We start from the raw sequence: 14735 nt of genomic DNA on the forward strand, positions 1-14735 counted from the left end.
TTGTTTTTAGAAATAGCGAGAGAGTAGATGAGTTTGTTTCAAGTAGTCCTCTGGGTTTGCTTTTAGTTTTCATTTTAATTAAAAAATAAGGGAAGTGATTAAATTTATCAGACCTCACTTCCTATCAACGAAGTTAGAACACAGAAACCACAAAGTAATAACTTCACTGTTTAGTTCAATAGAACAGTTCAGGAATCAGCTAAAGAAATTGATTTCTCATAGTCAGTCTGTGCTCAAACGGGTAATTAAACAGAAAATAAAACCTCAGATTTTACTTCTTTCAGTGTAACTTAAAGAATGAATTAGCGCATTTTGTATTCTCTGCAATCCACAAATGCTCTTTGGGGAAGTTCCCTTAGGAATAAATTGCGATATCGTTGAATGCTGGTAACAAGCAAACTACTGAGCATTATGTGCAGTATCTAGCAAAAGTATTCCTTGCTGTGATGCTGTTGAAAGGCCTTACGTGGCTTAGAGTTCAAGAGTCCTGATCGCTGACTAAAACACTAATGATTCCAATCGCTGAAAGATGTGTATGCACCATTTCTTGCTTTCAGCGTCACACTCGAATAAATAATTCGATGGTAAATGAAGCAAATACAAACACTCGATACAACTCTGGGCAAAAGCTGCTTCCTGTAAGCCTGCTGGCAAAACACCTAGAAAATGTAAAGTGTCCCAAAAGGGCAGATAAACACAAAACATCCAAAAGCAGATAATGGAACGTTGTAGGAACCTGAACCCGCTGGCCAGGACTCCCAGGGACAAGGAGGTTTCCCATCAATAGGGGCTACAAGGACAGGTTTGGGAGAAGGAAGTTGTAACAGTTGAGTCAGTACAACAGGTGGTTCCACAAAGTGAAAAGCAGAGTAAAGTAGAAGGAAACAAGAAAATAAGCTTGAGCCAGGGTTTAAGCTACTTAAATACACGAAACTGTAGGTCAATAATATAGATTCCAAATTTCTTGGCAGCAATTTCCTCCTTTACCTGCCTGCCTGGAGTTTTTACTGAGTTCTAGAGCTAAGGAAGGTTCTTAGACAGCTCTGGGAGGTTGAATTAGTGGGAAAGACCTTCAAAATTGTGATGTTCTTAGGATTCCAATGATAAAACCTTTTTCCAAAACGCTCCAGGACTCAAATTCTTTGAGGTATTTTTGCCGTTAATCTAGAAATACTTTGGATTCATATCTTCTTGCAGGTAGGATTTAAGTAAATGAATTAATTTTTGTTTTTAGGTTGATACTTTAGAAGGTGAAACACAGTTTACAGTGCTCTTGACCTTGCAGATCTGGCAGGTAGGATTGTTTAAACCTCATACTAAAAGATGATTCCTATCCAAAGGTCTAACGAACAATATTTACGCTGTATGACTTTTTAAAAGTACAAAATTCAGACGCTTTGAAAAATTCGAGGAGGTACATATTTCAGTGATTCCCTTGCTGAAGGAGGATTTTTAGAGGCTGAGACATCTGGCAAAGCTTGTGCAGTGTTTAGCCTTCCTACTATATGCGAGTCAGAAAAATAAAGGGTAGGCAAAGCCTGCCCACAGGAGCCTCCGCAAAGGCAACTCTACAATATGTTTTAATAGATCATTCCCTTTTTCTCCATAGAAATTACAATGGACAGTAACAGTGAAGGCGGTCGGTCTCGGTCAGGTAGTGAGGGAAATATTTCACCTGTAAAAGAAGAAGCTTATTATCGCAGCATTGGTGGACACAAGAAATGGGCCGAGCAGCGTACCATGGCCTCTCAATATAGATACGGTATGCCGAACATTATTCCTCCTTTCTGACAGACACGTTTTAGAGCTGCCTGTTTCTGTATGACAACCTTGCATGCGATGCCGAATGCCGGGGCGCTCGCTCCCGAGTCCTGGCTGCTCCCAGGTAAGTTTCTCCAGCCCAGCTGTGAGGGACAACCAGCCCGTGGCCCCTGTCCCCAAAGTGCTCCGCAGCTCCTCCCCGTCGGGCTGAGCCGAGCCCAGTGCATGGCATGAACCTCTGTGAAGCTCTGCTGCTGCCAGTGCCACCCGGTATCTACCAACACACCCCAACCACCACCCAGCACGACGACCGCGGTGCCATTGATCCATCCAGACCGGACAGGCACAAGCAGTAGCTGGTATATCACAACCCAATGTCCTGGCATAGGAAGCAGTTACCATATGTTAATCTGATTAACGGCTTTGGCTAAATGAAGATTTGGGTTGTTTTTTTTCAATGACCACACAGGACTTTGGCTGATCACTTGGCGAAGACAAAAATATATTCTTATTTTTAGGAATAATTGCATCATAGTGACAAACCTGAATTACATAAGGCAATTATACCTACTACTGATAGTATTTGTTGCTTCATCAACATAGAAATCATTGCATGATCAACAACTCAGTTTCATAGTTCATAACACAGTAAATTGAAGTGTGTGACACTTCAGCCATAAAAGCAGCCCAGGCCATATATAGAGCTAAGAAGCACGTCAGGGTTTTGTTGATATCCAAAATGAAACAAAAGGGGCCCTGAAAGTTTAGGTAAATTGCAATGTAATGTTGAGTTTCAGAGCAAACAGAGCTGACTGCCTCACCTGGTCATCACTTTGTGTTTATCGGTGCAAATCTCAATTCAATGCAATTGTGGTTGCAACCGTGTGTCAGCTGGAATCGGGCTGGCCGCTTCCAAAGAGTTTCACATACACTATTGTGTGTGTATGTATGAACCATGTATATAACTCATGAAAGAATGAGTGGCAAATGATCTAATCAAGAGATTATTTGCTTTCTGGTTCACCGAAACAAATATGACTATTCTGAGTCAGGCTGTTAGAGGCCGGTGATACTTTGGGCTGTAATACGCCTCTCCCCCATTAGCTGCAGTTGGAGTTGGATGCAAAAGTTGATATTTTTAATTTAAAAAAACAAACAAAAACCAAACGACCCCCCCTTACCCACCCGTGTGACGTTGCCTGGTGGACCTGAGTGTGACCCCAGCGCAACTGAGCCGGACTGCGCGAGAAGAGCCCAGAGCCGAGTCCCACCCCCTGTGTCCCGTGGCTTCTGTCCCCCGTGTCCCCCACACTCCTGTGCTTCGTGCCTGCATAAAGCTGCTTGGCTGGACTCTTTCCCTGCCCTTCTGCTGTTCTCCATTTCCCTGTCCACGTTCTTTCTCGCGCTCTGGACCCAAGCGTTAGCAGCTGTTCCCTTAAAGCTGTGACCATCTGAAGGTTTTTATTCCTGGTAGTTTACAAATATCAAATGTTGAATGGAATGTAGCTGGTGTAGAGGCAAAAAGAGGAATTTTATCTATAATGTTCTATATTGAATGTTCAAACAATTACCAAAAATGGGAGTCTTTAACTTATAAGAGGTGATTACACTAAAAATTGTATTAATATGACAACTATTTGGAAAAATTTTGATATAGCCGAACTACATTTTCATCATAATTTATAACGTCACTTTCTCAATTTATTCATGGTGAAGGATCTTGTGAAGTGACTGATAAGTGCTGATTCAGCAAAGAGCAGAAGCACGCGGCTCCCACTGAAGTCAGCGGGATTGCACAATAAGCCGAGTTTTCCAGAAGTGGCTTTTGATTCTGAGAGCTTAGTTTTTGAGGCTTCAACTTCGTATGCCTTGAAAGAGCCCATTTTTTGGGAAAGCACTGCCACATAGTCTTTCAAAACAAAATTAAGAGCCTTTGAAGCCTCCTAATCAAAACACTCATTGTTAGCCGTTTTGGCCTAATTGTCTAATTCAGTTTTACTCAAGTCCATCCTTGAGTATCTTGTTGAATCATGGACTAAGTGTGTTCTCCAGCTCATTTGAAGAGTCTGAACGATATATGAGGTAAAACATCAGTTCTCATTTTTGATGTCCTAACTGATTTGGTCCCCTGCAGTGGACAGAGTTCAGTGCAGTGTCAAGCTGGGATATTCAATGTTGATCTTTCCTAATGAGCTCCTGGTTAAGCGCAGCCATAGCTAAACTGGGTTTTAACATGGCGTGTTAGTGTCGGGGTTGGTTTGGGGCACTGCTGCTGATGTTCAAACAAACTCATATGAGTGCAGTGCCCACCCTGACTAACACAACTGAAATGTGGTTGTTCTTGCCTGTCTGGAGAGAAGAGGTTCTCACCATGTTTTAAACCCAGTCCCTAAAACATGGTCTGTCAACACAGCTGGGATGTGCTTTCTTGTGTCCATGACGAGCAGAAGCAGCTGTGCTGGAAAACAGCTGGATCCAAAGCACGGTTATTTTTGCAGTTGTGATAAAGCCTATCAGACTCATGCTTATGTCACCCTTAACATGCTTCATTAATTTATGGCAAACTCTAGTAAACCTAACAAAAATTGCTTTCTTACCCGAGCTGTATGCACATGTGCAAGTGTCAGTGTGGTCAGGAGATCAACACCATGTTCAGTGCATGCAGACTGTGTATGCTTTAAAGAAAAACAACAAAACCAACAACTTGCTAATTAAAAACAAACAAAACACCAAGCTTGATAGGACATGTGTTAAGTTATTGGGTGTTTTCACTGAAATGTCAAGTATTATTCAAATATTAACTGCAATAGTTGAAAGATGAGGCCAACTTGTTTTACTGAATTGCTCTTTTTTGCATTTAATTTCCTAGATGGCTATGGTGGTCATGACCATCTCTCTCCAGATATGTACGAAGAATCAGAAACAGACCCTGGCGCAGAGGATATTTCCACTCGAATATTTGTTGCACTCTTTGACTACGACCCGCTGACAATGTCCCCAAACCCTGATGCTGCAGAAGAAGAGCTGCCGTTTAAAGAAGGACAGATCATTAAGGTGGGACCTAAAAGCAAAGGAAACAAAGGACCCAGGTTTACAAACAGGGGCTGCTTGGAAAGCAACTTGTGTGACTGGAGTCCAATGGGGGTTTTGCTCCGGAGGTTCAGGCTGTAAATCTTGCTGGATCTGGAAGCTAACGGCTTAAAAATGGGCAAAAATCAGAGTCAATGAAAGTGCCAAACCAAAATTGTGACTCTGAAGCCCCCTGTGTTTATTGACACGAACTGCAGGAAAAACTGCTTGAGAGAGGAGGTGTGTTCTGCAAAGGGACCACAAAGTGCTGATCGTTACCCCTATCTGAGCTGGGTGGGCTTTTAAATGCTGAAAGCTCCTAGAATGCATACACTTAACATTAATTAAAGTCCCAAAATTAGGTATTTCTCTTCCAGATTCATCTCCTGGAACGGGGAAAAAACGCTTCCTTTTCTGACTGTTTGGTGTAAAAAACACAAACTGCTGTTAAAAGAAGACAAACCTCCCCCCAGTTTGGGTGCTGGGGCCGGTGGTTTTCAGCCAGCCCTGTCTCCGCTTGTCTGAGCCCACGGTCGTGCAGCTGCAAAGCAAATCTGCTCCGTTTGCTGAGCTGATTCTAGAAAGCCAGCAGATTTTTCTGCTGAGTCAGCACAGGCGAGCATCTCCTGCAGCCTCGTGTGGGATCTGATCGGTCGGTGCAAAACGAGCAGAAAAGAGAGGGAGCAGGGACAGCTGCCGGCAGCCCAAGGGTGATGGATTTAAGTGTGAACTGGAACAGAACCTGGAAAAATAGACTCATTTGTTATAACACCCTACCCGTTTCAAAGCAAAAATTGTCACTTAGGCTGTTAAAATACCGACTGGCTTCCGTTGTGTTGGATTGGAACTCAACACCAATGTCCATATCCTAAAGCACAAATTTTTGTAATGTTAAATACTTTGTTAGATATCTTGCCTAACTCCTTATGTGAGGTAAGTTTTGTGCCAAAGGTATGGAACCGAGGGGCTTATTTTTCTTTGCAAGAACATTCATTTCACTGAAGTATTTTAATAATTTTTGCACAACCATGTGCACGTTTGGCTCTGAGAAGTTCACGGAGACCCCATATCAGCTCTTTACTTTGTGACGTTTATTTTCTGTTTGGGACCACGGTGATTTCTGTGTGATCTGCTGCTTTGAATTCCCTATCAAATTGTTGTGAAGATGGATTGGTTTGAATTTCCAAAGTGCTGAGCAGTGGGGCGGTGGGGGGCCAGTTCCACAGTCCCATCGGGTGTTATGGGCACGTTTGCTGCACTGTGGGAAGTCGTAGTGGGGCCAGGTAAGTCACAGGTATATAGTGATTCAAACTGCTCTAGAAAGCACCATTTTTAGTGAACTCTGATTTGAACTGAAGGGATTTGGATTTTGTTTGAGCCTAAAACAGGAACCACCTCAACTCAGTCATCAGTTTGGCCTTCCAAACATCATTTCTGTTCCGTGCAGTCCTTGGTCGAGGCCTTGGTGTCATTAGTAGCCTTTATGAATTGACTGCACTTTTAGAACTTAAGAGAAATTTTGGGTGTACCTGTTCTCATGGATGAAAATTCCTGCTATTTTTAGACCTGAGGTCATGTTTTCTGGAAAGACGATAGCAGAGCTGAAGTCAAGTATATCAAGTATATATCAAGTATAACAAATATAAGATAGGCACTGTTGATCATGTAGAAGTTGTTCTATTCATAACAACAATACTTGGCACGGTTTTGCAAATGCTTCGTTTTGAATATAGTTCACATGGTACCAGAAACGGTGCAAAGTGAATGATTCCATAAACATCAGTGTAAACCATTGAGTACTTTGGGCTCAGCACAGGGCAAAACTGATGACTTTTAACGGTGTCTCTCACTTTTTGTGCATTTCTCCGCTAACAAAAAAAAAGCCAAATTCTGCTTATATGTCTGAAGTCATAATTCAAATTAACATAACAATTCCAGTTTAGTAACGTAAGTCAGAGTGGTCAAAAACTAACATAATTCCACATCCAAACTGTAGTTGTCTGCCTGTGCTCTAGTAACCATGTAGCTTGCATTAAAGTTCCTAAATGCTGAAACCTTTATTGACCAACATTATCCCTCTTTGGATAACAGGTTTATGGGGACAAAGATGCTGACGGATTCTATCGTGGAGAAACCTGTACAAGAATTGGCCTTATCCCGTGCAATATGGTCTCTGAGATCCAAGCAGATGATGAAGAGATGATGGACCAGCTCCTCAAACAGGGCTTCCTGCCTCTGAACACGCCAGTCGAGAAAATTGGTGAGAGAATGGGTCCATGCTCCACTTCCCCTGACTTTTGGGTGCTATTAACTTGGCTGGATCTGCTTTGCCTTTTGTTTTCACTATGTGCAGATGCATCTCGATTTTACAGCAATTTACTACACCATGGGATACATTCTGTGTCAGTATCTGGATGACTTTATTCACCTAAGATTTAATCTTGGTCACCTATTTTGCCAGAAATTAGGACTTATATCTTTATTCCTCCACTCGTTAGTTTCTTATCTTAAAAAATGGGGCTTGTCTTGTCACTGGCGAGATTTCTGGACACAGAACATGATCCCTGTGCTTTGGAGTGTGCTGTGCTGAGGTGCCTTGTGATCCGCTCACTGCTGCAAAGCATACAAAGAATCACTTGTTATCTTTACATTTTCCTACTTTACCAGTAATTTAAAGGCAAAGGGTTATGTGCAGTCTCATTTGAGATAGAACTACATATTATGAGATTTTATGATCTTGCGGTAACAAACACTTTAAAAAGCAGAGTTGGGCCAAACAATTCTGTGTTACGAAGCACTTGTGTTGCATCGTTGGTCCAATGTTGTGCACAGATGCACAGTTCAAGTGTCTTAACTTAGATTTCTTTTTAGAAATAAATTTCATACAGCCATCTCAATACGTTTTACAATTTTCAACGTGATGCAGAGTGTAAAGGGCTGGAATTGGTTCAGTTTAAACGTGAACTGTAAAAGTGGTTGCTAAACAACCAAAGAAATCTTCCACAGATGTTTTCTTAGGTTGAATGAAACCTTGCAGTTTCCAAACCTCTATTAGTAAATTAGAGACAAATTATTCATTTTTTTTTTAAGACACTGAGACATTTGAAAATTCTCCATTGTCCGTGAAAGGGAAGGATGAAGTTTGAAAAATGCTTAATTGCGTTCTTCATTCAAATCTCTGTGTTCTTTTACGAACGCCACATAAATCCAACAAATTCTCGCCCGCACGCACACTCGTAAGCCCCAGCGCCCCTGTGGGTACCGCACACCCCCTGCACGGACAGTGACAGCACAAGAACTTGGGCCGGGTCCTTGGGCCGTGCAGCATCGTTAGCACCAGGACTCGTTTGATCAGTGCTCTGCAGCGTTAGATTGAGACACCCGGCGTGCCCTGGGTGCAGCTGCACACAGCTGGTGCGGGTAACCACTGCCCAAATAGGTTTCTCATTCTAGCAATGAGGTCACCTGCGGGTACAGAACATTTCTGCCCAAACAGCGACAACTGACACTTGCTCCGTGCTCTCAGTCCTTAGCAAAGGCAGCAGGTTGTTGATGCAGAACACGTGTGAAAATTAAACCCCCAGTCTGCATAGCACCCCAACATTTGAATATTTTGGCTGTCCAGGGGTCATGTTTTGTGAATATAATTGGATTTTTTTGTTGTGCTCAGCTGGTGGTGTCTTCTGAAACAGCCTAGAAATCAGAAAGCCGTTATCTGGGAGAGAGGTGATTTGTGACCGCAGTGTTACCCTGCCTTGCATTTTTAAGCGATTCTTTTTATTCTGGGATGTTTCTGAGCGAGCTGTTAGCAACCTACCCCCAGCAGTTCACCTTTAAATATGTTAGCACTTTAGGAACATCATGTATTTTCTCTTTAATATTTACTAATGGACTTGGAAAGAATAGTGAGACTTAATTTTAAACCAATACAAATTCTAACTAGCAGAGATGCACGTGCTCAGCCACTCGCTGTCAGGCTGCCCACGTGGATTTGTAGCAGAATCAGGCTCCGATTGCCAGTCCGTCTCATATTGTTACTCATTTTTAATGTCACATCAGACACTTTACATGCCGTGTTCATATGACTATATTTTTCTTAATCCTTTGCCCACATTAAATCCTTAAAGACAGAACTTTGAACAGCTTCATCTCTTCTCTTCTTTTATTTGTATGCATTCCTTTCCTGAAGTCACCTGTGACCGTTTCAAAGAGAGCACACGCTCTGTACACCGCAGATCCAGAAAGTCTAAAAGAGGTCTGTGCTAAGAACCAATCATTTGATTCAAGCTGTCAATGAGCTGAAATGATTTGAGCTGTCTAGATTTATACTTTTTTAATGCCTTTGAACTTTTTCGGAAGCCAGAAGTTGGAAAATACTGTCCCGCAGCACTGAGGCAGAATCCCTTTGGGATTCTCCGCTTGGTCGCAGAGAGGCCCTTGAGCTGTGGGCACCGTCTCTACCCAGAGAAGTGATTCAAAGGGGAAAGCGTGACTCTGATTGTGATGTAGGTGTGGGCTGAGCCAAGTTTTGGGGAGCCAGGGGGTTACAGGACACCCAGCAGCCCTGCCCGCAATGCCAGCGGCACCAACCAGCATGTTCCTAACCAGCCACCATCTGCAAGAACCATGTGAGTCGCATTCAAATTGAACGTGAAGCCCATTTCGGACTTCGCCGTAAACGTTTAATATCCACCAATAAACACTTGAGGTGGTTCTAGGAGAACTCCAAATTTTACTCCTTTCCTTCTGTTCCTCACAAAGGAAACTTGTAAAATTAAGCAGGACTTGAGGATGTGGTTTTTTGCAGTCAGAGTCTTGGCAATATTGCAAAGCACTTGCATGACAGGACAGCCCCTGTTGTCCGGGGACACCTGAGAGTGTCCGTCCTGCTCCAGTCTCCCAGCAGAAACGTGAACAATAAACCCAGGCACAAAAAGGTCCTTGTGACAAGGAGGGGGGAAGGGAATAGACAGTAAATGTGGAGGTTTGAATACAACGAAACAAACACGAATATCGAGTGTTTGGCTTTGTATACCCTGCTAACCTCTGATTCTGACAACCAAAAACGGCTGAAAATTTCAGAACATTAGCTTTGCAGATAAATACCTTTCAGAGCAGCAAACCAACAGTTCTCTATGCTAGAGAAATATCCACCTTGTTACTCACTGGTGGGGAAAGTTGCACCTTGTTTTTCTTTTCAAGATAACTCTGATAGTTTTCCTTCCCTTCCTCTCCTTTGATCGGGACAGAAAGGAACAGACGGAGCAGCAGACAACAGCCGGTGGCTACGAGGAGGATGGTGGCCCTGTATGACTATGACCCCCGAGAAAGTTCTCCTAACGTTGACGTAGAGGTACCGACATCATAACCGTTCGCTGTGGTTACGATTTACGGAGCCGTAATTGAGTTAAAACACAGTTGGTATTGATAAGCACTATTATACATTTACAGTGGATGTGCAAAGAGAAAAAAGAAATAAGACAGAAATTTTGCTCTCAAAGTTCAATTTGGTTTCACCATCTTAAGATAAAAGAGAGGAGGAAAATATTGATGGGTTTACTATGGCTAAAGAAAATGTTGAGCTTTGCCTACCAAAATGTGCAGTGTCCTGTGTCCCTCTCTCCCAGGCTGAGCTGACATTCTGCACTGGGGACATTATCACCGTTTTTGGGGAGATCGATGAAGATGGATTTTACTACGTAAGTTGGTTTCCGTTCGGTCGGTTCAAACTGCTCCGTGCCGGAGCGCCCGTTCCTGACCCTCTCCCCGCGCTGCAGGGCGAGCTGAACGGCCAGAAGGGGCTGGTTCCTTCCAACTTCCTCGAAGAAGTGCCTGACGACGTCGAGGTTTTTCTCTCCGATGCGCCCTCGCGCTACGCTCACGACACACCGACCCGTGCGAAAGCAAAACGGGTAAGCAACCAACTAAGAAAAACTTAATCTGTGTTTTCCATTCCATTCTGTTTCATGCATAATTTAGACATTACTTTTAACATCTTAAATCCATTTGCCCATTTAGAGTTAATTTTCAGACATTTAAAATAAAACATAAAGAAAATGACTTACCCTTCCACTAGCTCGTTACCTTTTTAACTAAATTTACCATTTGATGACAGTCATTCAACTATAATTTGAGTTGAAGCAGCTTTTCCCTGGCGAAAGTAGTTACTTCCTATTGCTTCTAAATTATTCTTACTCCGTGCAACACCCAGATGAAAGCAAAAGTTGCTGTGGATAAAAGACGGGTACAAGCATCCTTTAAATGCAAACTGCAACTGCAGGCAGTGCTCAGCTTTAACCACCGTGTCCTCCTCTTAACTGCCAGGGACTTCTCTTTTATGAAAGACTAATCATGTTTAGAGTATCTCATTTTTGGTTTTGTTTCATCACTGCAATACTTTTCTATATTATATATTTTATATATATTTTTATTTCTTTGCTCATCTGCTTGGAAACAGAAGAAGAGTGTTCATTTCACACCTTAATAAGGCAATGTAGCCTTCACGTAAGTGAGCAACTGAAGATACCAATAGAGGTTTCAATTAAAGCTACCTGGCTATCTAATGCAAGTCTGGAAACTTAATTGTGGGGGAAACAAAAATATAAAAAGAGAGAAAAAGAAATATGTCTCCAAAATCCTTGGCCACAGAAGAAGCGGCTGAATGCTTTTACTGTATCAAGTCAATTTAGTATTTGTAGGAGACAAATCCTTTAAAAAGGAATCCTTAGAAATAAGTCAATTGGACCTCACTTTCAGAAGGTCTTTGGAACATATTTCTTCCTGAGCGAAATGTTTCTGTTTACATAGAAAGGCGAGTTTGATGTCTGCCGACCCTCCCAACAGCTGCATATTGCATTGTTAGCCAACCGGGGTGGAAAACTCCCAGTGCTAGAGCGCGAGAAAAGCACAACCGCCCAACCTGACCGAGCACCCAACTGAAAGAGGAGCTGCTGCTCGCTGTAGTTTACACGGGTATCGTTGGGTCTGAAACTCATTACCCTCAAATACAGCCACTTAAATTGTCTGCCTTAAAATGTGGTTTCCATGATTGGTTATACCCCAGTTTGCCTAAGACCAACCATTCAACAATTCTGAAAAAGTCTCTTTGTATGGTACAGTTTCCTGGGGTTTTCCTAGAAAAAGCACATTTGAAGTATTACCAAGTGTTTGGTTTACCAATGCAATAAAAGTCTCCTATGAACCATGCAGCTCACGGAATGAATGCATTAGACTCAATATCTGGTATCTTCAGGTGTACGTTGGGGTGCTTTACCAAGTTGGTTTTGGTTTTGTTTTTTTTTTAATTTGTTTTTTTCATTAGAATTAGACCTTGATTTAAAAATCAAAGTAGGCTTGAAGCCCCTTCGCTTAACTCGCTGTTGCACAAGCCAGTGAATTGCTGATGTTCTAACTTGCGCTCCACCAGGGACCCTCAGGCATGGATTCTACTGCAGAAATAGCATCTTAACCGATCCAGCATCACATTGTGTCACCAGGCACTGTACTTAGGATAGGCCGAGTAGAAGTAGTTTTAGCTTTTTCATTCAAGTGCTTTTGATGACTGAAAAAAAAAAATTAAAAAAAAAATATAAAAATAGCTGTTTAAAATATTTAGGAATGCCGCCATCTGTATCATACCGGTATTCACGCCATTCAGCAAGCCCATAGCTGCAGCACATGCATCCAGCAGCCAGGGTCTTTAAGCTTTCTTTGATTGCAATTAAGGTTCATTTTAGCTTTTTCTTTTCCTTTTTTTTTTTTCTTTTTTCTTTTTGAAGCCAGTGTGCCATCTTCTCAAATATGTACATAAAGTTCACAGGCCAATTTTAAAGAAAAGGCATTTAAAAATAAATGATCATATAGCATCTCTAAGTAATTTCTTCTGAAAAGAGTTTGGCGCCTATAGATTGCTGATCTGTAGTAATTAACATATTTATTTTCCTAAATCTATAGCTATTATGTCCCTCTTCACTTTTGTACTATCAGAGTACTGAAATGCAAAACCAATTTTGTGGCTTCTGTGGCCAGAACTGTGGCAAACTAAGCGTATCCTGCTCTTTAAAAACCAAAACAAAGGTCTAACCAAAGAGGGCTCTATTGGCGTGTTTCCTATTGTCTGCGCTTCTTAAAATTGATGCATTTTTCCATGAGCCCATATGGTATTTTAAGCCACAAAAGCAGAAAGGAACCAGCCCTTTTGTTAAGTGGGTAATGGGACAAATGATGTTACCGACTTTCTTGATGCTAACAGCTTTCAAGCTTTCAAACATTCAATAAATGATAACAATGTACCTAATAGGTTCCTCCTGAGAATACAGGTACATCCCGGCGAGCACCATCGCCCACAGTCCATCTCCATTCCGGGTCACCTCCATCACCCGTGGGGCCGGGTGCTCCTGGGAGAGGCAGGGATATGGCCTCGAAAAAGAAAAAGGGGCTGCTTTCCAAAGGCAAGAAACTGCTGAAAAGGCTTGGTGCAGTGAAATGATTCATGTGCTCCTGGACAACTTGTAAAGCTTCCAGTCTGTGTATTTCTTTTAACCGTCCAAACTAGGGCTTTCATGACTATGCAGTACAGCTTGACCAAACCTTTGCGTTTTTAACTCTAGCACCAATAGAGTCATGTGAATTGCTTAATCAAAACAGCAAGAAAAGGAAGTGGATGTGTTGTTGCATATACTTTTTTCTTTAAAAAAAAAAAATTAAAATGTGGGATTAAGACCAGAAGAACATGGTTTGATTTGAAGTCAACTCACCACCCGCAACTCCATTGGATAAATCTCAGCCTTTGGTCTCCTTAACCATGAGTGGGGGGAAGAAAACTTCACTGATCCCTGGTTCAGAGATCACTCCCCTGTATCTAATCTTTATCAGTAACAAAAATGGTCTTGAAACTCCTAGTTTAATCAGCCTTGATGTTTTGCCTTATTAATGCACAATGATTTGTACTGTCTAATAAATATACCACGTATACTTTGTACGTACTGTGTATTCCGCTGTCTTCATCTTCCTCAGAACATGGTAATTTCAGATCAAGCGCTATGTTACTGACTCCATTAATGTCTGATGGAACTCTCGGGACTTTGGAAGTGCTGTGCAAAACGCTTTTTCGTTTTCTTTTTTTCCAAACCAAAACCTTTGTATTGATTTTTTTTTTGGTCAACCTTCTCAGTAAACTGAAATCAGATGCAGTGTAAGTTATTCAGAGACTCACACGGTTTCAACCATACAGCCTCCAGTTTTGGAGCTCCTGGTTCACTGCTCTAAATCACCAGGAAATAAAATAAAAAAGAATAATTAAAAAATAAAAATCACACAATAAAAACGTTTACTCCCCACCTCCTTTTCCTGTGGAGGTCCAGGCCTAAGTTAAAAGGCATTTTCCTATTGCTGATGTCAGATCCAAGATAAAGTGCGTGTCTAAAGTAAAAACTGTGTTATAAAAGCCGTAGCCAGTAAAAAGGCTGGAACAGGTGATAATCAAGTATTAATTGCAATATTGGCATTTCCATTAAAAGACAAAATCTAACACATTGATGGCAGTCATTGGCTGTTACTATTTTGTAATTCTTGTCCATTTGTAAATTGTTTTTACTGTTTATACATACTTTTCAGACTGCCTTTCTTTTTGTAATTTATGGAAGGTTTATAAATGAATGATCAAAGCTTCCCCATTGTGTCTTCAGAGGATAATGTAAATTACTGTAAGATACCGTGTGCTAGATTATAACATTTAATTAAAGAAAATAACTGGCCTAAATTTGTGGTAAAGTACTGTGTGGGTGTGTGCATGTGTCCAACTGTTGTGTATTATATTTTATATAAATAAATTATTTGATATTTTGTAGAGTGCAGTATGTTTCATGAATCACCTGTATCAGCTGCTTGATTATTGTGTTGACCTT

The 14735-nt window shown here is 41.6% G+C and overlaps 1 protein-coding gene across 17 annotated transcripts in view; it reads left to right on the forward strand.

Annotated features, from left to right (window-relative positions):
- Positions 1-14677, forward strand: part of RIMBP2 (RIMS binding protein 2) — a 78459-nt gene extending 63782 nt beyond the window's left edge. For 4 of the 17 annotated variants that reach the window (XM_071815854.1, XM_071815838.1, XM_071815839.1 and 1 more), the window contains 8 exons: positions 1610-1762; positions 4631-4815; positions 6922-7090; positions 9020-9085; positions 10080-10183; positions 10458-10529; positions 10608-10742; positions 13130-14677. In XM_071815854.1, coding sequence (XP_071671955.1) covers positions 1610-1762; positions 4631-4815; positions 6922-7090; positions 9020-9085; positions 10080-10183; positions 10458-10529; positions 10608-10742; positions 13130-13318 — 1073 coding nt within the window. In that variant the 3' untranslated portion in view covers positions 13319-14677. The other 13 variants (XM_071815846.1, XM_071815853.1, XM_065851398.2 and 10 more) reach the window with 7 other exon arrangements.
- The last annotated feature ends 58 nt before the right edge of the window (positions 14678-14735 follow it).

This window comes from Patagioenas fasciata, chromosome 17 (genome assembly GCF_037038585.1).
Source record: "Patagioenas fasciata isolate bPatFas1 chromosome 17, bPatFas1.hap1, whole genome shotgun sequence".
Classification (NCBI taxonomy): Eukaryota; Metazoa; Chordata; class Aves; order Columbiformes; family Columbidae; genus Patagioenas; species Patagioenas fasciata.